Raw genomic sequence first — 26,470 nt, forward strand, 5'->3', positions numbered from 1 at the left:
GACAGTTTTTAAGCAAAAGTGCTAACAGTCCTTTCTGTATAATTTCTAGAGTTCATGCAAATTATTTACTGTCTCTTCCTTTGCTACATTTAGGCGTAGCTGCTGACTTTTTTCAGGAACACAGCATTAATGGCTAATGAAAAATTTAAGGAAGAGTGAATATGGACTGAAAACAGAATAAAAATTGTTACACCTCAACCAGACCTTAATCTTCCATTTACATATTTTTATTTCTCTTATATCAAACCTGCTTCCTACAAGGAGCTAGAGATACAGTTGGGAGGATATACCAATGTATTAAAGAGGTATATAGCAGGTAGGATGTTACTCACTTAGTTTTAGAACCCTGTCTCTACTGCTAAACGAACCCTTAATAGCAGCTACACCGTTAGGATGTCCTGATCCAACATCGAAGTTGTAAACTCTGTTGTCAATATGGATTCTAGAATGGGATTGCGCTGTTATCCCTAAGGTAATTTATTCCATTGATCAAATTATTGGGTCAATGTGTATTAACTCACTAAGACTAGTGCGGTCTTAGTTTAGGTTGTTTGGAGGTTGAATTATGCTCCAAGTTTACCCCTACCAAAATTTTTAATGCAGGGATAGTAGGCTAGGGCTTGTAGGCTTGTTTGAGTTTTTATTTGCATTAATGAATTAAAGCTCCATAGGGTTTTCTCGTCTTATTTGTTTATATCCGCCTCTTCACGAATAGGTCAATTTCACTGATTAAAAGTAAGAGACAGCTGAACCTTCGTATGACCATTCATACAAGTCCCTATTTAAGGAACAAGTGATTATGCTATCTTTGCACGGTCAGGATACCGTGGCTGTTGAACATATGTCACTGGGCAGGCAGTGATTCTAATACTGGTAATGCTAGAGGTGATGTTTTTGGTAAACAAGCGGGGTAAGATTTGCCGAGTTCCTTTTACTTTTTGTAATCTCTCCTTAGAGCATACCTGTGTTGGGTTAACAGTGTAAATAATAGGGTGCTTATTATATCGGTTATTAATATTAGGCTGTTAACTGTCAGTGGGTTATTCTGGTCTGATGTAAGCTTATGCAATAGAGAATGTCTTCATGTTACCTATATTAACATTATTGCTTCTATTAATAGATTAGTCCAGTGTGACGTTAGGAGTTCAGTAGAGTGATTGGAATTTAAGATAGTTAGATGTTGAGCTTAAACGCTTTCTTAATTGGTGGCTCTTTTTGGGCCAACTATGGTGGTAATATTTTTTACTCTCTGTAGGAAGGTTGTTTCCAAGGGTCTAAAGGGCTGTCCCTCTTTAGACTAACAGTTAAACTGACAGGGAGATTAAGTAATTCTGTGGGTAAGTTTAAAGCTGAACTAAGATTCTATCTATCTTGGACAACCAGCTATCAACAGGCTTGGTAGGCTTGTCACCACTACTCATGAATCTTCCCACTATTTTGCCACATAGGTTAATGTGTTCTTTCAGCTGTTCTTGGGTAGTTCGTCTGGTTTTGGGGGACTTGGCTAAAGTTCTCTGTGTATAGTTATTTCTAGTTAATACATTATGCAGAAGGTATAAGGGCTTGTCTTTGCTTTTTGGTGCTTGATACAGTTCTTTCATCTTTCCCTTACTGTACTATGTCCATTGTGCCAGGGTAAAAATTTCTATCGCCTATACTTTTGTCTAAGGTAAATGGTTTAAGATAGTTGATAATATTTTTAGCAAGGTTTGGGGCTAGAGTTGGCTCAAAGTGATTAGGTCATGATGAAATTTTCTGGGTGTAAGCCGGATGCTTTGGGTTAAGCTACATTTTGGTATGTCCAAGTGCAATTTCCAGTACACTTACCATGTTACGACTTATTTCCTCTATACTTGCGTAGAAAGTTATTAGTAATAGTGATTTCTACAGTAACATTTGAGGAGGGTGACCAGTGGTGTGTTTGTGCTTCATGGCCTTATTCAAGCAAGCACTCTGCTCTTGGTGTACTGCTAAATCCACCACCCAGTCAAATCCAACAGACCATAAGACCATAAGACCGTGGAGGAAGGATACTTTTTGGGGGTTCTGATGTGGGAGCTACAGAAGGAAAGGCTGCAGAATGGAGGTACCATCAACAGTGAAAGCGTTGAACATTAAGACAGAGATGACATTTACCATCAAATCCTTGGTGGTGCCTTTCCTTTCCTTAGTCCTGTTTGTTGAGGAGCCTTGGAGAATGAAGTTGTGGTTAAATGTTTTAATGGTAGTCACTGAAGATGTCTCAATTTTTTCAGCTAAAAAGAAATGGGAAAAAATGTTACCCAGAAGATGGACTGATTGTTAACGAAAAAACAAGGTGGTCAGATTACTCAGACTTTTGTTCTAGACTTGGAATCTCATTCCTGTACTGTGTTTGATTGACTATGGGATCTTTTTGTTTTGTGTTTATTTTTATGATGGACAAATAAGTCAGGGCGTCATTGATAGCTTTTTGTGGAACGATAGCTTAGAGATAACCCAGTACAGTTCATAAATACATATGGGCAGTCCTGAAATAGAAAAGGTTCTAAAACTTGCAAATTTTTACAACTTTGGAGCCAAAAGAATCTGATTATAAAACCTGACCTGAACTGACATGAGGCCATTTAATGTTGTTGTCCATCTCATGGAGTGCAAATGTTCTTGTGCTCTGCTGTAAGGATATTAATGTGTTTGATTTTCAGATGCTGCCTAGATGCCATGGGGGGTGTTAAGAAATATACAGCACATGTGCTATATTACCTTTCTAATGCCCAAGAAATTATGAAGCACATATGGACCCAAGGGTTTCAAATAAAGGACTGTGAATCTGTGATAAATTTTGACTGCATACAGTTTTGTAGATTATAAACATTCAATAAATGTTTGTTAAATGATCAATAGCAGAACCAAGGCCCAAATGCACATTTTTGGACTTTCTACTCCTCTGATTTGTAAATCTAAATTTCTAGTTTGGCATCACCCTTTTGTGGCTTCTGAACCCAGGGCATTTGTTGAAAATGTCCATTAGATAAAGGCGACCTGATTGGCATTGCCAGAATCCTTTCTAGATTGGACACTGTGGCAGATACTTTTGGTGTTCTGTTCACTTGTCTTTGACAGTCACCATTCCAGCATATTCCAACAGATCCTACAGCAAGTACCACCACTCTGTCTTGGCTCATGCATGGGGCAGGTCAGAAGTACCAGGGAGTTAATGCCCCTAGAAATAACTCTCAGCCAGAGATGGATGGGAGTTTTAGAACAAATATCCCATCTCCCTGCCCTTTGGGCAGAAAACTCTGAGGTGCAGCCAATATTGTCTCCCAGAGGTCACCAGGAGGACTTAGTCTTATTTGCCCAAAGAAATAACTCCTAATTCAAGTTCCCTGTATTGATTGACTTAATTTCTTTCTCTGAATCATTTGTCTTCTTCTCTAGCAGTGCACCTTCCAAACAAGCTATTTTCACTCCAGTCCTTATCCCAGGGTTTGCTTCTGGGGGGACCCAAATCAAGATAGACAAGAGCAATTCTGTGTGAGAACGCTCCATTAGATCTAATTCTCAAACTCAGGTCTCTATGTTACCCAAAGTAAATGATTCAGGCTTAATTTTTTGGTAGCTTTGTGGTTTTAATTTAGCATACCTTTCACCGGTGGAGCAGGCAGTTTCCTCCTTTGCTGCCTTGATGTATCTATGGTTTGTACCTACAAACAGAACACAATGAGCAATATACCTTTGCAGAGCCAAAGATATTTTATCTTCTAAATTTTCCAAGCCATGTAACATTCCAACAGAGGGAGAAAGGGACAAACACACCTGGGTCCTTTGCTTCTGATCCCGTCTTCTTGTGAAGCGCACACATGGTGCTATGTTTAATCCTGCAATGGTCAGGGCTGAAATCCGGCTCTCAATATCAGAAATCTTAAAGCAACAGAAAGACAAGATTGGCAGGGAGAAAATACGGAAGGGGAAAGTATTTCTTAAAAGTGTTAAGAATTTATAAAGACAAATCTGCTTTGATGTATGCTCATTCATTCATTCAACTTCTACCAAACACTCCTCTATCTAGTGTGTAGCAAGAAAATAAAACACAGGCCTTTCTTTATAAATTTAAATTTCTAGTTTGTTAGCTCCAGAGCATGTCAACAATCCTGTCAGAGTATGTCTGGGGATAAATGAAAGCCCGGGGACACGATGGGGACCCTGGCCCAGCGCCACCTGGCTCAGCATGGGGGTGAGGAGTGGTCAGGGAAGTCATAGGATTTATATGTCCTGTCATAGTCATTTATATGTCCTGCTTTCTTCTTCTATAACTTCATGAATCCAAAACCACAGCACCAGGTTTTAGAAGGGAGGCCTAGCAGCCCCCCAGTTCAAGTCCATCTCCTCCATTAAGAATCCAACCAGCCTTGAGAAACTCTCTCCCCTCTTTGGGCATCATTTTCCTGATTTGTAACATGGGAAGGTCAAGAGAGAGCTCAGATTTTCTTCCAGCAGAGTCTGAATGCAGAAATGGAAAGTAAGAACCCACTTAGTGCCCAGAGAGAACCCTGGTCCTCCCCTGTCTCCAGAAATGAAGATATTGTCCCTGCTCTTAGAAAAGGGCATTATTATGTGCCAGGAACCATGCTAAGTGTTTTAAATAAATGAACTCATTCATGTCTCAAAATAATTCTATGAAGTAAGTACCATTATCTTGGTTTCACAGATAAGGAAACTGGCTCACAGGGATAAGTGATACACCCATCATCTCACAGCCAATCTGGGCAGTGCATGGAATTCATGTCAGTGGCCATGCTCTTGTCACATTGCCACAGTCTGAGAGGATGTGCCAACATCCAGCATGGGGGACGCTGGAAAAGGCAGGGAAAGGCTAGCCCAGTCAAGGGAAGAGGTCAAGATTCTGCTGAGTTGGTACATTCTGAGTGTTGTTAGGGAATCAAACAATAAGCTGATGGTAGACCCCAGCCAGTGTGTGTGTGTGCTCCACACATGAGGTCTCCATTGCCTCCCAGCCCTCCACAATTCTGTGCTACTCAAGACAAATTTGAATTCTGCTGTCATTTACTGAGGGCTTCTTTGAACAACGTCTACTGTGATAGGAGCTATAGGACGTACACAGAAAGATTGACGGGTCAGCAAATTTGGAAGATGCATCCCCTACCCCTGAGGGGTGGCAGTCATGGTCAGAAAAGGAGAAGCAGGTAGGTGAAGGCCAAGTCTGTGGCAGCTGGTAAGAGAATACAAGCTACTCAGTAGCCAGCCCCAGAAGGCGCCACTTGAGTCCTGCCCTTCCTGGTCCCCAGATGCCTTTCTGTTCTTAATCTTCAAATTTCACATTAAGAACTACATTCTTTTGGTTTATGAACCAATAAATTGCACAAGCCTCTGAGAAAAGTTGCAGGCTAAGCTTTTACCAGTCATAAGCAACTGGTGTGGATTAGATGCTCACATTCTTCCCTGGAAGTAGTTTTGATGGAGGGCCTTGCTCAGAGGGCCCTGGGAAAGACAAGGTCAATGGGAAAGCAAGCTGCTGACCTCTTCATTTGTGGACTATCAGGTTCTGGAATAAGAAAGGGCTAATTTTTCAAGTTTCAGTCCTTAGGACAAAGGACAAAGAAAGAGGAGGCTACTGAGGGCTGATTTTGCCTGTATCTTATCTCTCTATGTAATTATGTCCCACTTCCAGAACTGCATGTCCAAGGAGCTATACATTTGCTAGAAGGGGATGACCAGTTCAGCTCTGAGTTTCCTGGGAGCCAAAGCCAAGAGCTCCATGTCCACAAGATCGAAGACCAAGTACTCAGAAGAACAGCTTTTCCTGACATGAGGAGTTAAGAGAAGCTTTCTCCAGGAACCCTCATAGAGACAACCTTGCATGAGGCAGTGGACAGCACCCTTAGCATGCTCCACAAGGGTCATGCTGCAGTCTCTTTCAGCACTGGATAACAGCACTCTGTCTCAAAGGTAGACTCTAAGTTGATAGCATCCTTAGACTCTGTCCTAATATCACCAAGAACACAATTTAGCATATGTACCCTCCTCAATGGGCACCCTCCTACCATCCTGCAAGAAATCCTCTGTGAGACTAGATTTTGGATGAGAACAGACAACAGGGAGTTGGAGGCTTCATTCTCTGGCACCAGTTAGCCTGGTGGGGAGAATTTCCGCATGCCTGGAGGTGCAGTAGAGATAATCCACAAAGCTGAAGGCAGGGTCAACAACCTCCCATGCAAGTTAAGCACACCTAGGCAAGTGCGTGTATGCCTGAGGGCAGGACCAACACATTTCCCAAGAAACCACAGAGCACAGACTGGTTAAGAATGTGGGCTGTTTGGCACGGTGGATCACGCCTGTAATCCCAGCACTTTGGGAGGCCAAGGCTGGCGGATCACTTGAGGTGAGGAGTTTGAGACCAGCCTGACCAATGTGATGAAACCCCGTCTCTACTAAAAATACAAAAATTAGCAGGACGTGGTGGTACATGCCTGTAATCCCAGCTACTCGGGAGGCTGAGGCAAGAGAATCACTTGAACCCAGGAGGCGGAGATTGCAGTGAGCCAAGATTGTGCCATTGCATCCCAGCCTGGGTGACAGAGTGAGACTCTGTCTCAAAAGAAGAAAAATAGTGTGGTCTATGAGGTCACAAAATTTGGATTAAAATCCCGGTTTTATCACTTTCTAGGTATTTGAACTTGGGTAAATTTCCTCAGATATAAAAGGAGAATAGTAGCAGTAGCTCATTTATGGGGTTGCTGAAAAAAATAAATGCAATAATGTGGTAAACCATTAAGGACAAATACCTAGTACAAAATAATGCTCACAGAACATTGGGAATTATTGATAACATTATTGCAATATTTAAAAATAAATGAAAAATTAATAGGCACACATTTAAACACATGGAAAATGGACATTTGGAACTCTAGAGTTTTCTGCCATAAAACATGGCTCCAATAATTTAAGTCTAGAAAAATGTGGAAGGAGGAATAACTTTCCAATAAAGAGGGAATAATTATCCAATAAAATCCTCCCAAACACCCATAAATATTACTTCCTGCAAAATCATTCAAGAAGTATTTGCTACACAATGTAACAGAAAACAAATGATTTGATTCTACTTTATATAACTTTGACAATAAATTGATTAAGTCTTGGGTGAAATTTATGGAAAATAATTTTTTTTTGAGGAGAATTGCTGTTCAGCCATTCTTACTGATAATAGTCAACAGGGCCATCTATCTGATGAGCTCATTTCTAGTTCACAGCATTGACCCATCCACAGAGTGGAGAATTGTGCCCTTTCATTCTCTAGAGTGGTTAATGATGTCAGGAGTTGTATTTTTGACTCAATAAAGTGAAAATATTTACTTTTAAAATAATTATCACCTAAGAGTGTCATCTTCTCTGTGAAATGAAAATAAAATCTCGGGACCCCCAATTCACTATGCCAAAAGGGAGAAGTTTGGAAGCTGAGTCACAACCCGCTCCCCACTGCCCCCCAAAACTGCCTTTCCTTTTGTTCCTAAACTGATAGCTACAGATAGATAGAAGGCCACATGTCTTCACAGCTTCCATCACCCTGACAATGTAAATTAATAGCTTATCTTCATGGGTTACAGGACAAGAGGAGACTAGAAATTGTCCCCTCATCCACCTGAAAATAAATGCATATTTGACTGCTTCCTCTACTCTCTGTTTATCTTATGTAAAGCACAGATTTACTGAGTGCAAGATGAATACATAATTGATCATTCCCTTTACCCCTCCTTTTCATGTGCAATGGGCAGATTCACAAGAATGTCACCAAACCCTCCCTCTTTCCCTCCATCCCTTTCCACTCCTGCCCACTTTTCCCCTTTAAATATTGAAACCCTCAAAATCCTCTTTGGAAAAAGTACGAGCCACAGATCCTACTGTGGTTTCTGTCTCTTTTTTTCTGGGTGCCTCCTAAATCTTGGCCAAAAAGAAAAAAAAAACCCTCTAAAATGACTGAGACTCACTTCAGTCATTTTCTTTGATTTATGTCTCTATCCAGATATGGTTTTATTGACCACAGTTCTCCCAATGATTCAGTTTTAAGATGCAGGATCTGTCTCAGGGGCTTACACCTGTAATCCCAGCACTTTGGGAGGCCGAGGTGGGTGGATCGCCTGAGGTCACGAGTTTGAGACCTGTCTGGCCAACATGGTGAAACCCCGTCTCTACTAAAAATCCAAAAAAAAAACAAAAACAAAAACAAAAAAACTTAGCTGGGTGTGGTGGCATGCACTTGTAATCCTGGTTACTTGGGAGGCTGAGGCGGGGAATTGCTTGAACCCGGGAGGTGAATGTTGCAGTGAGCCAAGATCACGCCACTGCACTCCAGCCTGGGTGACAGAGCGAGACTCTGTCTCAAAAAAAAAAAAAAAAAAAAAAAAAAAATCAGCAAACCAGGGGTCTATACTGAAGTTAAGCTGCGACCAGTGTCTCTCAAACTTGAGTAACACATGGAGCCCTTTTTTTTTTTTTTTTTTTTTTTTTTGAGATGGAGTCTCACTCTGTTGCCTAGGCTGGAGTGCAGTGGTGCGATCTTGGCTCACTGCAAGCTCTGCCTCCCAGGTTCACGCCATTCTCCTGCCTCAGCCTCCTGAGTAGCTGGGACTACAGGCACCCACCACCATGCCCGGCTAATTTTTTGTATTTTTAGTAGAGACGGGGTTTCACCGCGTTAGCCAGGATGCTCTCGATCTCCTGACCTCGTGATCCACCCGCCTCAACCTCCCAAAGTGCTGGGATTACAGGTGTGAGCCACTGTGCCTGGCCCACATGGAGCCCTTTTAAAGAAAAAAATTGTCATGGGTCCCAAGAATATATCTATAGACCCTAGTTTGAAAATCAGTGGCTTAATCCATGGTCAATTTTGATTTACAGAGTCAAAGGCTACGGGAATATCTATGAAAACTTCAAACAGCCATGTTCACAAAGTTATAGAGACTATGTCAATCAGTTCTTCAATAGCCGTATCTAAATCCTGCCTGCTCCTCATGAAAAATATTGTCCTGAGAAATCTATGCTTCTAATTTCCTTCATTTGTTCACCCCATTTTTATTGTGTGCTAAATCTGTGCCAGGTATTGTGCTAGGCACTGGAGTTACATGTTAAGCCACACAGCTATAGTTCTATTCTCATGGAGCTTTCAGTCTATAATGGGGAATATTACTTAATAATATTACTTAATAAGTTATCAACAATGTGACAAGGGTCAGAAAAGGATGGTCTTGGAGTAGAATGGAAACCTGTATAGTAGAGAGACCTATGTATGGGTCGGGACATTTCTCAAAGAGGAAACTGGTTTAAGGTTTAAAGGGCAGTCCAATATATTATCAAGACTTTAATTTGGCGGAGAAGAGGACTACACTTTTAAAGGGAGAATTTGGTGGAATCCATCTGGAAGGACCGTATCCATGCAAACATGCTGGAGATGATGGGAGCTGATAGATACAATGGCTTTAAAGTGATTCTTGTAGAACATGGGGCTCCGTTTCATCCTGCAGGACCCATGTGGGCAGAGAGGAGAGTTCTCACCTGGAGTTCAGCATGGTGGACTTGGGCTGCAGCCGTGGCCACCTGGTCCTCCAGATCCGCCAGATGGGTCTCATCAGTGCCGCTGTGGATGCAGCGGGCGGCATCTTCCAGCTCAGTCAGCTGGCTCTCCAGTCCATACACAGTGCCTGCTGCCAGGTATACCTGTAGAGAGAGTGCTGCATTTGAGTTCATGTCTGCAGACCTGGGACTGGTTGGGGTCCCTTGAGGGGACCCCAGCAATTCAGGGAGTGAGAGAACTGGGCTTAACATTGCAGGGGGGGATGTTATTTTTATAACATTTATAAACATTCTTCACACTTAAATGTGTGAGGTCTTGACACCCCTCACTGTCAACCACACCTTCCCTCTCCCACAAACTTTCCTGTAAGAAAAAGCATTTTAAAGTTGCTTTTGTTCAAATAGTACAAAATACATGACATCAGCTATGCAAATTGTGTATTGGTCTAGTGACTATAAAAATGACTATAAAGAAAAAACAAAGAGAAAAACTCATGATGGAGCTTTGCCAATACAATTTTTGGTTGGCATTTAGTAATTGAGAAAAAAATGAGAAAACAAGAAAGAGGGGAAATAATTTAAAATAATTACACATTTTGAGTGAATTCTGATTAATTAGCTTCTGCGTGCTTCAGTGAGGTTAAGGGAATTAAACCTGAAGTTTGTAGTAGAAAAATATTTCTTCGAAAATAGTGTGATATTAAGAGAAGCATGTATCTATTTATCTGTCAATTAGGACAATTGTTGAGAGCGATTAAAAATAAGAGAGCAAGTCTGATAAATTTAAGAAAAAGAAACATTTTTTACTTACAAGTTTATAAGGGTATTCCCATAAAAGTGAGCAAGGTAAAATCCTTGAAATAATTCAGACTAAGGGATGTGGGCCAGGGTGAATGAAACAAATACGCCCTCACCCTAATCAATAATGTGATGAAGCAACCAATAACACAAGAAATGAGATGTATCTAAAGAAAGTAATTACTTAAAGAGAGGTTCTTGAGGTTTAATCAACATATATAAAATCCTAAACCTGTAATCACAGCAATTTAGAGTTGATTTGAATGAAACACATGGCCAAGACTTTAACAGTTTCCTTAACTTGAGTTAAAGCTATAGCAGAGTTGAAGATGAGTCAAGAGCTCAGGTACACTAGTCATGCACTTTTTTTTTTTTTTTTTTTTTTTTTTTTTTTTTTTTTTTTTTTTACACTTAGCGATGCTGTGTTGGTGAGGGAAAGAAGCCTGAGATGTTCCCACTCTGTCAATTCCTTGGCATGATTCACTCATCTGTTTTAAAACTGGCAATTTTACAAAACATTTCAAGGTGGAGCAAAGGCAGGTACAGGTTTGATGAAAGCAAATTTGTGCATCATCATAGGCATAATTACCTGGGCTGTGGGAGCTTTCAGCAGTGACTGGTACAGAAGATGTCACATCAAATAATTCACAGTCATACAGGGGCCATGAATCAAATGTCTGATGGGAATTGCCACACTTCAGTTTATCTTTTGTTTTATATTTCTTTATTATATGCTGAATATGTAATTCTGTTTCATACAGAGAAATTCTGTTTCTAAGAGATCTTCACAATTTAATCTTAGCCATTTATTTTTGTTTTTAAAGCAAGAAATGATTATTGTCAAATGAAAGAAATGATAAGTATTTCAAGGGTATTTGAGTGAAGAAATTATTCAAATAATGTATCCCAAAATTTCTCAAATTGAAAAACTTCCCTTTAGAGGGTAAAAAAATAATTGGGGGTGGGGAAAAGGGGGAGCAACAGAGAGAGAGGTTTGAAGTTTATCATACTTTTTTTATACTTTTCCCTATCTACACCAAAAAAGTAAATTTATTTTAATAAGATAATTTAAAATATAAATCTACAGTTTTACACAATGAAACAACATTTGGAGTTATTTAAGTGAAGTGAAATAATTTAAGCATGGCAATGGTTAAACATAACTTGACATAACTAAGGTCTTGGAACCTTGATTTTAGCAGAAACATGCAAAACTCAATGTCATCACACCCTGGGATGTGCTTCAACCTGATTGCTATTTACATCTTCAACGTGTTCATTCACTAGTCTTCCTTTTTTTTTTTTTTTTTCTGCCAAAACAAAGCAAGATGAAAAAGCTCCAAGCCCTCAGCAAGGCCAGAATGTTCATGTTTTACTCTGTGTTCACTAAAAGCCTACTTTCCTGGCACCAGGAGGCAGAAGAGATTTAGTGGTTTGGCACTGATACTGGCTGAACAGGAATTTACAGCGAAAGTGATGGTGCCTAAAGGACTGGAGGAGGATGATGATGATGATGGGGATGATGATGATGATGATGATGACAGCATTAATTTATTGAGCCAGTGGCTAAGCCAAGGATTTTATGTGACTTATATATGCTCATAGCAACCCTTGAGGTAGAGACTATTATAATCACTGTGTTCAAGATGAGAATTTTTATGTTCTAGGAAGGTTTAGTGACTTTTTGAGGTCTCACAGCTGGGGACTGGTGGAGCCTAGAAGTGATCTCAGAAGGGCTGAAGCTAGTTCCCTTGCCTTTATCCTCTTTGCCCTATGATGCTATGATAATCTCAGTTGGAATGTTATAACATTTTGCATTTCAGATTTTAACATAAAGGTACTAGAGTTACTATGGTTATAGATGGATATGATATTGGCTCTGTTGCTGGCTTGAAATAACAAAAGGTAACATGCTATATGATGAAAATATTATTCTAGCTTTATAAAACATAACCCATTTGAAAAATGTTCACTTGGACTTGCTTGGCAAGTTAAGGTCCACTTTTGGTGAGAACTATGGTTACCATGTCTGAGTAATCTACGACCCCTTCAAATTCTAGTCATTGGTGCCTATGATTGCATTCACTGGCTCTTGGTTCAACAAGGCTTTCTCAAAGTGGTTCAAGGCATAAGAATAGGTGTTTCTTTAATGAAACACCTATTTGTGATTAAATTCTCTAGAATAAAGAGTGTTAAACAGATTTCTTTACTGCAGGTCTTCTCAGAGGCTTTAATGTACTAATGTGGATCTCAATTTTCCTAGAAAGAGTATGCAAGCTTCCCAGACTTATTTAACCTTAGAGCATCTTGTTGGATTTGGCTTCCAGGAATTATACTTTAGGGGACCAATATATTTCTTTCCTTGCTCTCTGAGGGCAGAGAACCACCTGAGTAACCACGATCATCTCCGCAAGTTCTAGTGCTATATGCTCTTTTGTGCTGTGAGGGTTGTAGGAGAACTTTGAGAAAGAGGACCAACATCCTCTGCATGGACCTGGATTCAGTGGCAGAGCTGGGCTCCCTGTAGTGCAGGTCTACTGTGTCTGCTGCCACTGGTTGTATACTCCATGGGCAATGTGGGGCGAAGCTAAAAGAGAAGTTGGGTTTGCCCTCCGCTCCCTCTGAGGCTGGGGATTATGGGTTACTTACAACCCTGCATACATCCTCAAGATGGCAGTCCTACTGTTCACACCACGGGTCTGAGAATGCTTATGCTAGTTGTTCTCTGTTGACCTTCTAGGTCCATTTTCTATCCTTCTTTGTCCTGCCCTGTTCCCTGGGAAGCCGACCTATTTGGACTTCATCACCAGGGCTTCCTGGCTGTCTGGGATGGGTTTGGCCAGTGGAGATACCACTGTCTAGGGCTGGTAACAGCTTCCTTTTATTGCTATTATTCCACCCTCAGCATCCCTTAACCTTGCCCACACCTGAGTTAACAGCCCCTTTCATGAAACTCTCCTCTTCCAGCCAGACCCCAACAGGTACAGCGGAACTCTTCATAGCAAGAGTTTAAAATACCTAGAGACCAAGGCATTCAGCCCAAGGAACTGAGCCGCCATTGCATGCTGCTGTGGAGGCTGGGATTAGTCCTAGGTTGTTTCTGCCTTTAGGGGAGACCAGAGCTGATTTCACAACACTAATGCCAGATAGCAGGTGAGGAGTGTCAAAGCTGAGAGACAAGATAATTCTGAAATACCCATGCCCTCTGCTAATTAAGGGGGTTAAGGCAGTTTGTGAAAACAGGAGATTGGATATATAAATGCTAATGTTTCTTTATCTTATGTAGCTCTGAAACCTTCAGAAGTATTTTTTTTTTTCCTTTTTTCCCGTTTTGCTCAGGACCTGTTGTGTCCCTCAAGGAAAGAGATGCCACAGTAAAGCCAATCTGAGGTCCTGGGGAGATCCTTTCTCTCCCTCCCCATTACAAAAGCCACACAGGCGAAGCCTAGTGTAACTGGGCAGAGCTGGGAGTCTTCAGAAGTATTTTTAAAGGTGAACATTCTCAACCAAATGTTCTTTTGTTCCCCTCTGAGTCCTGTCCTGTGGTAACCAATGTTCAGGAGGTGAGAATAGTGTCACCGTTTCTATTTCTGACAGTCCCTAGGTTCCCCAGCACAAAGGAGAACAGTGGAGGAGTGCAGGACTGTTCTTTATTCTGCAGACCAACAAAAGCCATGATTTAATGAGATCAGCTGCGCCCAGAGGACAGTTTAAGAACGACCCTGGCTTCTCCCACTGCTCAGCTGAATTCCATCCGGGAGCAGCAGAGCCAGGCAACGCGCCCAAGGCTCTGTGATCTGTTGAATTAAAGAGATGAAGAAGAGTCACCCCTTCCCTGACTCAAAAGCCCACAAATTCAAAAGAATATAGATGGGATTTCTTCTGAGGTGAAATTTAAAAAGCCGAAGGATGGGGGAAGGGAAGGAGGAGGAAGAAGGCAGTTAACTCTTTGGGAACAGGAGAGGCATGAGAGGTACAGAAGAGGGGAGCAGTCACCTACAGACTGGGCCTTCCAGCCATGGTCCCTGCTGGGGCTTCTGACATCTTCAGTCTGTCAGTGGATGTATTTTAAATAGAAACTGTTAATGAACCCAAAGGAAAAAAAAAACATAACTTACAATTAAAGGATCTTACAAGATGAAAACTCCAATAAGGCCATTGCATTCTTTTCAACATGCTCCTTGGAGGTAAAAATAAAAGGGCAGGATATCTTTGTTTTAAGTGTGCTATGAGAACTGACCATTGTCATTTAAACCAGATATTTCACACACTGTTTTTTTTGATACCATACTTTGTAAAAAATACATTTGTTTGCTAGTGAACCGTGTCTTTAACCTTTTCAATTCTGTGTGCCCAGGATCAGGGCCATTTCAGGACTCAGCTATGTTAGAGACACATTTAAAGAACAAGAGACCCTGTGCATGAGAAGTCAAGCAGTTCTTTTTAAAAGGGGCTTCATTCCTCTGGTGTAGTCATACATCAGCTAAACATTCACTAAGTGCTTCCTCTGTGTCAGGCTCTGGGTGGTGGACTGGGGCTAGGCTACAGAAATAAAAGGTGGTAAACCCTGTTCTGCAGGAATTTATATATCTCGTTCCCAGTCTGGGGGTGATTTTGCCCTGCCCCAAACCCCTAACATTTGACAATGTCTAGAGACATTTTTGACTGTCATACTGGGAGGGTGCTGCTGCTGGCAGCTAGTGGGTAGAGACCAGGGGTGCTGCCAAGTATCCTGTGCACAGGACAGCCCCCACACAGATAATTACCTAATCCAAATGTCAATAGTGCCAGCCTAATGGGAGATGGATGAGTGAACAGAAAAGATGGAGAGTGTGAAAAGTCATCAGACAGATACATGCATAGGTTTTATGGGAGCCCAAAGGGAGAGAGTCTTCAACTTTTAAAGTGAAACAAGCATGCATATATATATAATTTTATTCATAGAGATGGGATCTCACCATATTGACCAGTCTGGCCTCAAACTCCTGGCCTCAAGCGATCCTCCCATCTTGGCCTCCCAAAGTGCTGGGATTACAGGCGTGAGCCACCACACCCAGCCTGCATTTAAAAAATTTTTATTTCTTGTTGTTTCAATTTTTATCAAAAAATACTTCAGGCTGGGCACAATGGCTCATGTCTGTAATCCCAGCCCTGTGGGAGGCCAAGGCAGGAGGAACACTTGAGGCCAGGAGTTTGAGACCAGTCTGGGCAACATAGCAAGACCCCATTTCTACTTAAAAAAAAAAAAAACACTCTCCAATAACAATTCCTGATTTCTGGGAACAGCATTCATTAGAGCACCTCAAAAGCACAGTTGACTCTGCAGGAGTTGGCATCACCTAACTTGATATCAACTTCATGACTAGGGCCATGCCAACTGATGATGGTTACTACAGCTTGAGTAGTCCAAATTTCTCAGTGTCACCCTTGGTCTGGAGTATTGGAAAATTCTTATCATCAGCTATTTCCTGAAATACTCAGTGATCATGAATATTTACCTGTAAGAATTTATTACGCTGTTTCTTTCATCACAAATCAGGAGGACTGAAAAATCCATTACTAGCAAATATACCTGTTAGGCCAAACCAAACACACAACTCCTCAAGGGGCAGTGAGAGCTTTCCTGAATTCCAAAGTCATCAGTCACACCCACTCCTCCTCCAGGCCAGGTGCCTCTTACTTGACAGCCAAGAATTTTTTCTTCTCTTTGAATGGAAGGGGGAAATTACAAAGTCCTTTAACCTAAACATAGTCATGCTTTGCTAAATAATGAGGCTATATTATTAGAAATACAAAATTGTGTGAACATCATAGAGTGTACTTATGCAAACCTAGATGGTATAACCTACTACACACCTAGCCAATTGCTCCTAGGCTACAGCACTGTACTGAATACTGTACTGAATACTGCAGGCAGTTGTAACACAATGGTAATTATTTGTGTATCTAAACATAGAAAAGGTACAGTAAAAATAAAGCATTATAATCTTATGAGATCACCACTGTTGTATATGTGATTCGCCATTGACCAAAACCTTATTATGCAGCACATGACTATAATTATATATGCGAATACCTTTTAGGAGTACAAACTAAATGGAATTGAATCTGAAGGAAGGTAAATGTAAGCACTGTCTTCTCCTCCGTCCAGTACATTGATTTTGCCTTCAGAGATGTACAAGTTTCCACAGGGAACCAGCTGACTTGGCTGATAGTCTTTAACCCTTCTAAATGTTGAAATGGATTGTGAGCACCTTCCCCATTCATCCCCTTCCTCCTTTCCAGACATCTGGTAGATCTCACCTCCTTTCCCTGTGACCCTGACTCTGAGGCATGGCTTCCTTCAGACAGAAAAGGATTTGGCACCAGGGAAAGCCCAGCTACCCAAGTCAGGGTCCTCAGAAGCAGCAGCCAGTAAAAACGGGATGAATGAGGCAGATGAGTCTTCTGGGCCACTCTGCCTACACTTCAGTAAAAATGGATGATTTTTCAATAAAGCAAAATCACCAATAGGACTTGTTTTATTTCCTTTCTTTCTCAAGTGTCTTTCTCTTGAAAGCAGCAAATGCATACTTGTTCCAGGATGAGAGAAGGAGCTAAGAGTGTGTGTTTTTAAAGTTGGAACTACTTTTAACAACCCACTCTTTAGTGAATTTTCATGGGATAATTTTAGGGGTTGGCTGATGACATGCCTTTCAAATACTAATAAGAACAGCCAACATTTATTGTGTACTTTTTTTCAAGCATTATGATGAATGTTTTATTTCCAAAGAAGAAATGTAATTTTAAATATAGTTGATGTTAGGCATTTTCCTTTTGATTGGCAGATCCACTAGCAATGGCTGGTTAGCATCCTTATTGGGGAGCATAGGAATCGGGGAGGGGGAAACGATGGCAGTCTGAGGTCTAAATGTGGTCATAAGGTAATGCAGTAGAGTCTTACTCAGTTCCCAGAGTGCTTGGACAATTTTGGAGTGGAGTGTGATAGGCTCATAAGAAAGATAGTGGGCTTCTTGTTGCTAATGGCACAGGAGGCTTGGGTGATTCATCAGAAACATAAATTACATATGATTGTGTTGGTATCTTTTTTTTTTTTTTTTTTCTGAGGCAGGGTCTTGCTCTGTTGCCCAGGCTGGAGTACAATGGTACCATCTTGGCTGACTACAACCTTCGCCTCCTGTGTTCAAGCGATTCTCCTGGGTGAGCCTCCCAAGTAGCTCGGATTACAGGCACCTGCCACGACACCCAGATAATTTTTGTATTTTTATAGAGATGGGGTTTCACCATGTTGGCCAGGCTGGTCTCAAACTCTGGATCTCAAGTGATCCGCCTGCCTCAGCCTCCCAAAGGTGCTGGGATTACAGACATGAGCCACAGCACCTGGCCAGATTGTGTTGGTATCTTAAATCAGAGAAGCAGAGACCAGTTGTAGTAACTTCAGTTCTTTTGGCAACCACTTCATTCCCTGTAGTGGCACTGGCAATACACCTGGATCCCCTTGGATCTCTTTTACAGTTTCTCTGTACTCTTCTCCCTGCCCACTAAGCCTCAGTGTGCTTTTATTCCCAGTAGCCCATATCTATACAGGGGACTGCCTTTGGGCTGCTGGAGACACTGCCTGCATGCAAAGAGACCGAAGTGCCTGCTGGTTGTAGGACGGGCCAGTTTTTTGCCTTAGGTCAGGACAACTCTGAGATGCAACTTCTACTCCAGAGCTCCCTGCAGGATCGGGCTGAAGCTCCTCTTTGTGTAAGATCATGTCCTTGCTTGGATTCTTCCCTTTCCCTTACTTTCCCCATTCCCTTACCAGCCTCCCTTGGGAGCATTCCCTAATAAGTCACATGCACACAAATCCTCATCTAGGGTCTGCTTCTGGGGAATCCAACCTAAGGTCCTTCCTGAGAATGTATTTGCTATGGTGGTAGTGGTGTGTGTGTGTATGTGTGTGTCCTTGCACTCTTCATGATAAGCTACAATTTCGTCAGCTTCTTCTTCACATACATTCACCCGAGACAGGGCACCTCCACACCCTCTTACATTTTCTTCCAGGGAAGTCAGCTGCTCATCCAGTCTCACTTGGTCTGTCCCACGAGGAAACGTCCCCTTCTCTCTGTCAGGAGGGACTTGTGGGGACTCCCAGGGCCCTGTAGATCCTGCTATCAACTCCTCTGTGGCATTGATGACTTTCAGGACTTCTGTGGAGATGTTGCAGAGAGAAACAGCAGAAAACTTCTGTTTGGTCCAATAACAGAAGGGGACAGAAGACAAGAACAGCACATTAACAATGACACAGAAATTCTATGTCATCATGACACTCATCATCATGAGGTTGATTCTGTAATTTCACACACAAACACCAATGTGCTGAAGAATGAGAAGATTAAACTAGACACAGCAGAAGAGAACTGAGGGGAGGTCTGATTTGACTTTGCCTAGTTTCTGTGACTCGTAATAAATTATTTCAGATTCTTGGGGAGGGAAGGAGGAAGGAGTGCTAGAGTGGAAGCTGTCTGTCCTCTGCCCACTGCTGGTAGTTTAGTATCTCTGACCTTATTTGCTGAATAATATTCTACTTCATCTGCAAAACTTCAGTCTCAAACTGAAGTGTGGTCCAGTGGGTAGCTTTCTGGACTGGCATTTAGGAGACATGGGCTCCAGTTCAGGCTCTAAATTCACCCAGTTACAGGACCTTGCTCAAGTTATTTCTCATTTCTGGAACTCATTTTTGTCATCTGTACAATGAGAGTACTAGAAAAAATTCCTCTGTGGTTTCTTGATAGACAGTGTATTAGCTCACACACCTATTTTCAAGCCCATTCTCTCTTGCTTTCTTCTACCATAGGGGTGAACAGGAAAATACTCAATTTTCCTGCTTCCCTTGCAGCTAGGTGTAGTCATGTGACACAGTTTTGACTAGTGAGTCCACAGGGAAAGCCTGTGGAGTTTCTGGATAAGCTTTTGTTTTCCTAATCAGGGGAATTGGTGCATCTAATGCCCCTTTCTTCCTCCCCACTTGTTTCTGCCTTAAACATAGACTTGCAGCTTATGAGCCAACAGAATTGAAGATGAATGCCAAACCTCCAAGTGAGATGGGGCAGAAAGACTGAAGGAGCTTGGACTCAGAGAGCACTGGATTGGGTGAACCACTGGGAGTCATCATCTGCCTCTGAATATCATGTTATGTGAAAAAAAGATCCCCTATCTGTTGAACCCACTGTTGGCCAGGTTTTCTGTTATCTGTGGCTGAACGTATTCCTGACTGACACAGGTCACTTCCAGCTTTTATGTTCATGGTTCAAAATTACAATCAATCTGGATTTGGGCCAATGTCATTAATGAAGCAGAGGCACATCAACCCCAAAGAATTATCTGCATTTTTTAGTTCATCTGAACATATAGCATCATGCAATAAGCTGGAGATCACTGTTGCTTGGCAGTCATGGTTTCCATCTACAAACAATTTTGTTTATCTCATCACATCATTTGTAAATTAGAAGTTGAATACTGCTCACAGGCATATTTCGTGTGACCAGTAAAATGTTTGGTAAGATATGCCTTTCTAAGGTACCTATCTGACCCATTTAATCTTGACCAAAATATTAATGATAGCTATGACTTGATTTTGCAAAATTTGTTCCTCCGAGTGGACTCTATTTTAGGTTTTGTCTCACTAGAGAAGGTTTCTGATGGCCCTCCCACTTCAATAGAGAAGCAAAGGGGCTAAATGACAAATTAGTGGCTGAGTCTGCAGTCCAGAAACTGACTCTGGGCTTCTACACTGAGGCACATGGTCTCACACCTGTCAAGCTATTCTGGGGTGAGGACATATGTGTCAGAAGGCTCCTCTTTAGCCTTAGCCTGTCTGTTCCACAATAGCTGCTTGACTGACCCAATAGCCATGTTTCTGTTGGTTCAGGGGGCTTTGCTACATACCAAAAAGGTAGAGTCTGGGGTCCCAGGGGAATGAGATAGAGGGAAGGTGATGTAGACCCACTAGAATAAGGGCAAGGTCCAAGAGAACAGCCAGAGCCAACTCTTCACCTTAAGAAAAATGTGCAGAGGATGTCCCCCACTTTTCAGGATGCTGTAGCTTGATGTGGCAGATTTTGGAGACAAACTGGGCTCAAAATAATTTTGGCAAGAACCAGCTACCACTACTTAAGTCTGTTTTAGAAAGGGCAACATTGTATGCATGAAAGCGGATTTGTTACCTTTTTAATAGGAATAAAATGTATTTAGAAAGATTGCCCCTTATTTGGTAGACACAGTGCCTTTGTAGATCTTTTGAAAAGAAACATATATGACCAAGGGATTCAGAAAAAAAAGTTAGACCATAGCATGAGGGAAGGGGAAGTAAAAATTTACACAAATTTCCAAACAGCACATGGCATTAAAGGTCCAAGGTATTAATGGAAAGGACTTAAGAGATGCTTAAAAAGAAAGAGTGATCTGTATTCTGACTCCAACTGAACATACAATCAAAAGGGTAAGTTGGCCATCAATACTGTTTGACCATCATTGTTTTATTCCATCTGTAAACAGCCTTGTTTATTCAGTCATGAGAGTTGCAAGCTTAAAGGCAAATATTACCCATGCTTTTTGGCCTAGAATACCTCCTGTGAGATATGCACTTCCCAGTTCTCTACACTCCCCACGGTTCAATCTACATTTTTATTGGGACCCTATGGTGTGCCAGCTCTGTTCCAGGTGCTGGGATAAAGCAGTGAACAAGAGGGATGTAGTTCCTGCCCTCAAGCATGCCTTTGGCCCTACCCCATCCACTTGTCACGTTGACTTACTGTCTTGGCCCCTGAAGGCATTTGCATTTTCCCTTAAGTCAGAGTGAGGAGTCCCAGGCAGCTGGTCTGAGGAGAGCACCACAGCTTCACCTGGAACACCTGAGGTCTGCTTAAAGACCCGGACCATTTCAGAAGGGAACCAGCTTCCAGCTGGCAGAAGTGACTGAACGGGCCGGGCATGGTGGCTCATGCCTGTAATCCCAGCACTTTGGGAGGCCAAGGCGGGTGGATCACCTGAGATCAGGAGTTTGAGACCAGCCTGGCCAACATGGTAAAACCCTGTCTTTACTAAAAATGCAAAAATTAGCCAGGTGTGGCGGCGGGCACGTGTAATCCCAGCTACTTAGGTGGCTGCAGCAGAAGAATTGCTTGAACCTGGGAAGTGGAGGTTGCAGTGAGCTGAGACCTGCCATTGCATTCCAGCCTGGGCAACAAGAGCAAAATTCCATCTCAAAAAAAAAAAAAAGAAGTGACTGAACAAAAATTATGTGAAAACTGGACAAGATCTCTTCATTGGTTGGTGTCCCCATTTTGCTTTTCACTGGGAAAGGCAAACTGGAATCCACAGCAATTTCCCACCTGTAGGGAATCAAGTGTTTCTTGTCTGTTCCTTAGGAATGGGCTGTTTGCTTGGACCTAGGGATGGGTGTGGACCATCCACCTACTGGAAGTTGAGATAACTTGGATTTCAATAGCTATATGCCAGGGGCAGGGCACCTAACCTCCCTGTTCCTTACTGTGCTCACTGGTCAGTGAAAGATCAGCTTTCCTACAGGGCTAACACTGACTTGTAATGTAAATGTCCTGTTCCCTGTCCAGTCTAGAGAAAAGTGAAAAGTACCTCCTAAAACTATGTTAAAAAACTTATATTTAGCACTGGATGGGGGTTTGATCAGATGAAAAGCTGGTGGAGATTCAGAGGTGGCTGACGTGGAGCCCTGTGTGTGGGAGCAATGAAAAGCTAAAGGATCCTACCTATTTCTATTGCTTACAGCCCCAGAGGGATGAGCTGAATGGCACAAAGCACGAGTTGAGAGCCCAGACAGAGCATGCCATTGTGGTAGCTGACTTTCTCCAGATATTAATCATAAGGGAAATCAAATATGGGTTTTATGGTAGCAAATGAGGGAGAAGTGAAAGCATGGAGAGAGTCAGCTGACACAATAGGAGGCTTTGCAGAACAGGAAGGTGAGTCTCAAGACACTTGCAGCTAAGGGACCCAGACGATGGAATGAAAATGGCTGGTAAGCCCATGTAACAAAATTCAACCTTCTAGTGAGGAAAGAAATACAAATTAAATTACACATTTATTAGATGCCAGATACATGCACAATTCTCTTTTTTTAAAATGCCAAGTGTATGCCAATATGCCTTAGTGCAGGTAGCATGTGTTGAACTTTGAGCTGTTGACCCACCATAGGTTGTGTATCTGTGCTCTGAGGTAGCCATGCTCTTGGTGTCCTGCTGACTGATGCTCACCTCTGAGAGCCCAAGTGTCCACTTCTAGGGTTCAGTCTGTGTCACAGCCCCATGCAGAACACCAAATCTATAACGTCAGCTTCACAACCACCAGAGCTGAAACAGTCCACCACTTGGGGCACAGAAGGTGAAAAGAAGCACACTGGTGTTGCAAGCCCACCACAGAGCCACGAGGACAGAGGAACAGGAAGGTAAGATCTGACTCCTCTCAGCCTGAGATGGAGTTTCCTCAATTGCTCATTAACGAGGTAGCAAAACTACTGTCAACCTCCGTGAAGGCAGGCTCCCAGCCCAACTCACAAATGACACAGTGCTGAAGCAGGCCTTTATGACAGTCATTTACCATGCCAAGGTTGCAGCCCTGCCTCAGTAGCCATTTCAGTGGTCCCAATAAAGATGACCAACTCGTGCCCTGCGCAATTCATCTCAACTGTATTGTTTCTTTCCTCTAGGGACTGTACGCAGAGTAAGACTTGTATTTTTTTTGTCTCAGGACCCAGATACATTTTACCTTAGCAATCTCTCTGTCTTGTGTTTATATGCTTTTTCTCCATATAAAAATGTGTTGCTATAAACAAATTTCTACTTTATGTACTCTTCCCTATCAACTGTTTTTCAAAGACATGGAGAATGCAAGGTGTTGCCAGGGGAGAGCTGAGCCTGTAGAATTCTAAAGGAGAAAATATTTTCATTCTGAACAGTAGCTATATCTGCTCGTTAGCAATCTTTGTAAATTCTCCTGAGATTTTCCCAGTGTCATCATTCATTTCTAAGCTTTGTGTTGCACAGAAAATTGCAAATTCATTTCAGGCTGGAATAATCAGGAATGCTCTTTACCAGAATATCTTACTCTTGTGAATGTGTGAGCAGCAAGAGCGTGTTCTAATAATCGGATGTCTGGCTTCGTGGAGACAGACCACTTTGGAATTAAAGAGGGGGGATTCCAGCCCCAGCTTGACCCAGGAGCATGTGTGTCTGTGTGTCTGTCTCAGCTGGGTTCAGAAAGTCAGCTTCTGGCTGTGTGTGATGAGCTGGCCTGTGTGTGATATAAGTCTTGATATAATATAAGGTGGGCAGAAAGGCTTTGAGGATGAAAGGATGTGTACATGTGCCTGGAGCAGAAGAGAGATTTTCCTAGCTCCACCTCAGGGGCTGTTCCGACACCTATAACAAGAACAAGAGCAAAAAGGCAAAACAGGCAGAAGCTGAAGGGACACTGGTACTCACAATTTAGAGAGCTAGGGAAGCATACAGTATGATCCAGGTTCATGGTCAGCCAAGAAACAGGGGCAGTGGTGAGGGGACTGCCACTTTAGGGTCTTGTGAAGGGCCTCCTTACCCTTTAGGGATAGCAGGCACCTGGGCTAGGGCCCATCATTCCTTTAGGGGCCCATGAAAATATTTTAATTTCTTTTAAAATTATAAGAAAAAAATGAATCTTTGCACCAGGAACATGTTTTAATATATAATATTAGTATATTTCTACCAATACAGTTGTAAAATATTATTTTTAAATATGTTTTATGGAGGAAAGGGCCCATAAATGCACAAGTGCCTGGTCCCAGCAAAGCCACACAGTGGTCCTTGTCTCACTGATCTGGAGCCCCTCTGTGAAAAGGCACCTGGGCAGGACTCGGCTCCCATGGTGGCTGGGCAGCTGCGGCCTGGTGAGGTCTGTCCCTCAGGGCTCTGTCAGCTCCAGACATCCATGGGGGCCCTGAGTGGGCACCTCCAAGAGGGCTGTTCATGAATACATGGCAGATCCCTCCTCCAAGACTCCCCAAAATAACAGAGGGAGACAATCGGGGGTGCTGTGGTCTCCTACTGTGGACTGATCCTAATGAAACCTCCTCATTTGCACATAGAGGCCCATAAGGCCAGGGAAATTCAGCTTACATTGTCTGTGTGACTTTGGGCAAATACTTAACCCCTATGCACCTCCGTTGTAAAATGGATATAAGATCTAGCTGAAGAAGCTTTCAAGAAGATTAAATTAGAAGGTATGTGTCAGGTGTCCACCCAGTGTCTGAGTCCAGAGTTGTGTGCCTCTCCTCAAGCACCTCCCACCTGCTCTGCAGGCTCACTTCCTGGCTGGAGGTGGGCACACTGCTGGTGAGTGCCTGGTGGTTTAGCTGCCTCTCATTATGTACTGCAGTCTTGAAACATTTTTCTTTGACTATTTCATATTTCAAAGAGTGCCTTTTACCATTATTCCAAAAGGTTAAATTTTGCTGCTCTTTGTTTCTTGTTTTTTCTTTTGCCAAATAATATTTTAAAAAGAAAAAAGCCACTATAATCTATTATTGCCTACCACTACAATTTCATAAAGATGGGATCATACCACCAAAAAGGGAGTAATAATATCAGAATACAGAATAGTCGAAGAAATCGGAGTAAGCAATCTAACACTGGCACACACACACACACACACACACAGAGGGAGGGAGAGACGGGGAGAGAGAGAGAGAGACAGAGAGGGAGAGAGAGGAGAGAGAGAGATGTTCATTTCCATCATTCTGTTGTTTCCCGGTTTTTCATTCTGTTGTTTTCCCTTTACTGGGAGCAGACCGAACCACACACACTGATATGCAATGAAAACAAGGTATGTCATGGCCTCGAGGGGACCCTGAAAAAACCAGGCCCTCAAACATCATCAATGATTCCCTCCCATCACTAATTTAATTCCTTCTGGAAGCATCCACTGTATGCCAAGGCACTGCATTGGGCCTTGCAGGGGATGCAGAAACAAGTAATCCATGGTCCCTACCCTCAGAGAGCAGAGGGGGAAGCAGTCAGAAGACAACAGCAGGTAGCAGAAGGTAAGACCTGTCCTGCACTGTGAGCAACAGGCTGCGGACCTGCAGAGGCAACAACCGGGTCCTGCTAGCACATTACTTTGGGGTAAGGTTTGGAAGCACAAGAAAGCTGCTGAGTCAATGGCACTGCAGCCCAGGGCAGGCTGTGGGAGACAGGTAGGAAAAGGGAGGCAGGGAGGAGGTCTTACAGTGCCCCAAATGCCAGCCTCAGGAGTCTGGGGTTTGTACTGCTGGCAACGAGGTGCCACTGCAGGTTCTTGCTGCTGCTGTTAACAGTAACTCACTGAGCGCTGTGTGCCAGGCTCTGGGATAAGTGCAACATTTGCCTTGCCTCATTTAACCCTCCTCACCACCCTAGGATGAAGATACTATGATCACTCCATCTGATAGATGAGGAACTGAGGCTTAAGAGAGGTGACGAGGTTTTCCTTGAAGCAGCCAGAATTTGTATTTGGGTCTGCCTGGTTTTAAAGCCCAGGCTTTTAACATGCTGGCAGGAGAGACCTGTGCTTCAGAAAGGTAATTCTGACTGCCACATGAAGAACAGATTGAGGGCTGGGGAGAACTGGAGGCAGAAAGTAAGTGTAGGAAAGAGTAACTGCAGCTCCAATCAAAGGTCACAAGGACCTGAGGTGGGGCAGCCATAGTAGAGATAAAAGCATATAAGGTGCAATATTCTGGAAACAGCTGAGAGAACATGGTGGCTGCAGTGAAGAAGAGGGAGCTGGTAAGGTGCTGCTGTGTTTTCCAGCTGGGTGATCTGGAAGAAACTGATGCATTAAAGATTTAAATACCAGGAGGGAAGGAAGGGTTCATTAGGTTATTGAAATAAAGAAAAATATAACATTTCAGAGCTCCTTTTCTCACACATCATGAAAGTGGGTGATTACCAAATGCCCAAGTGGAATAGCACCTGAGTCATTTGTTCAGTTTTTCTTTTTAAATTCATTATTTTTGGTGTCAAGTTTCCTGAGGGGAGGGCTGAAGGGCTACATACAATCTTCATAATTG

The 26,470-nt window shown here is 42.5% G+C and overlaps 1 protein-coding gene, 1 long non-coding RNA gene and 1 other non-coding gene across 6 annotated transcripts in view; 1 reads left to right on the plus strand and 2 right to left on the minus strand.

Annotated features, from left to right (window-relative positions):
* LOC129484218 (uncharacterized) overlaps window positions 1-26,470 on the plus strand; it is a 258,163-nt gene that overhangs the window by 216,024 nt on the left and 15,669 nt on the right. The window contains exon 5 of one of the 3 annotated variants that reach the window (XR_010114191.1): window positions 5,672-7,364. The exons of the other annotated variants lie outside the window; for them this stretch is intronic. This is a non-coding gene — a long non-coding RNA (uncharacterized lncRNA). Of the gene's footprint in view, window positions 1-5,671; window positions 7,365-26,470 lie in introns of those variants that run through there. 3 annotated transcript variants of the gene reach the window in all.
* Window positions 1-26,470, minus strand: part of MYRIP (myosin VIIA and Rab interacting protein) — a 484,292-nt gene that overhangs the window by 25,284 nt on the left and 432,538 nt on the right. The window contains exons 12-16 of one of the 2 annotated variants that reach the window (XM_055281797.2): window positions 18,403-18,597; window positions 9,550-9,711; window positions 3,799-3,903; window positions 3,626-3,686; window positions 2,137-2,255 (exon numbers count right to left, since the gene is read on the minus strand). In XM_055281797.2, coding sequence (XP_055137772.1) covers window positions 2,137-2,255; window positions 3,626-3,686; window positions 3,799-3,903; window positions 9,550-9,711; window positions 18,403-18,597 — 642 coding nt within the window. The remainder of the gene's footprint in view (window positions 1-2,136; window positions 2,256-3,625; window positions 3,687-3,798; window positions 3,904-9,549; window positions 9,712-18,402; window positions 18,598-26,470) is intronic. The other variant, XM_055281804.2, reaches the window with a different exon arrangement.
* On the minus strand, window positions 13,706-13,839 carry LOC129461584 (small nucleolar RNA SNORA64/SNORA10 family). Its single transcript, XR_008650602.1, has one exon. It is a non-coding gene; the product is annotated as a small nucleolar RNA SNORA64/SNORA10 family (small nucleolar RNA).

This window comes from Symphalangus syndactylus, chromosome 1 (genome assembly GCF_028878055.3).
Source record: "Symphalangus syndactylus isolate Jambi chromosome 1, NHGRI_mSymSyn1-v2.1_pri, whole genome shotgun sequence".
NCBI lineage: Eukaryota > Metazoa > Chordata > Mammalia > Primates > Hylobatidae > Symphalangus > Symphalangus syndactylus.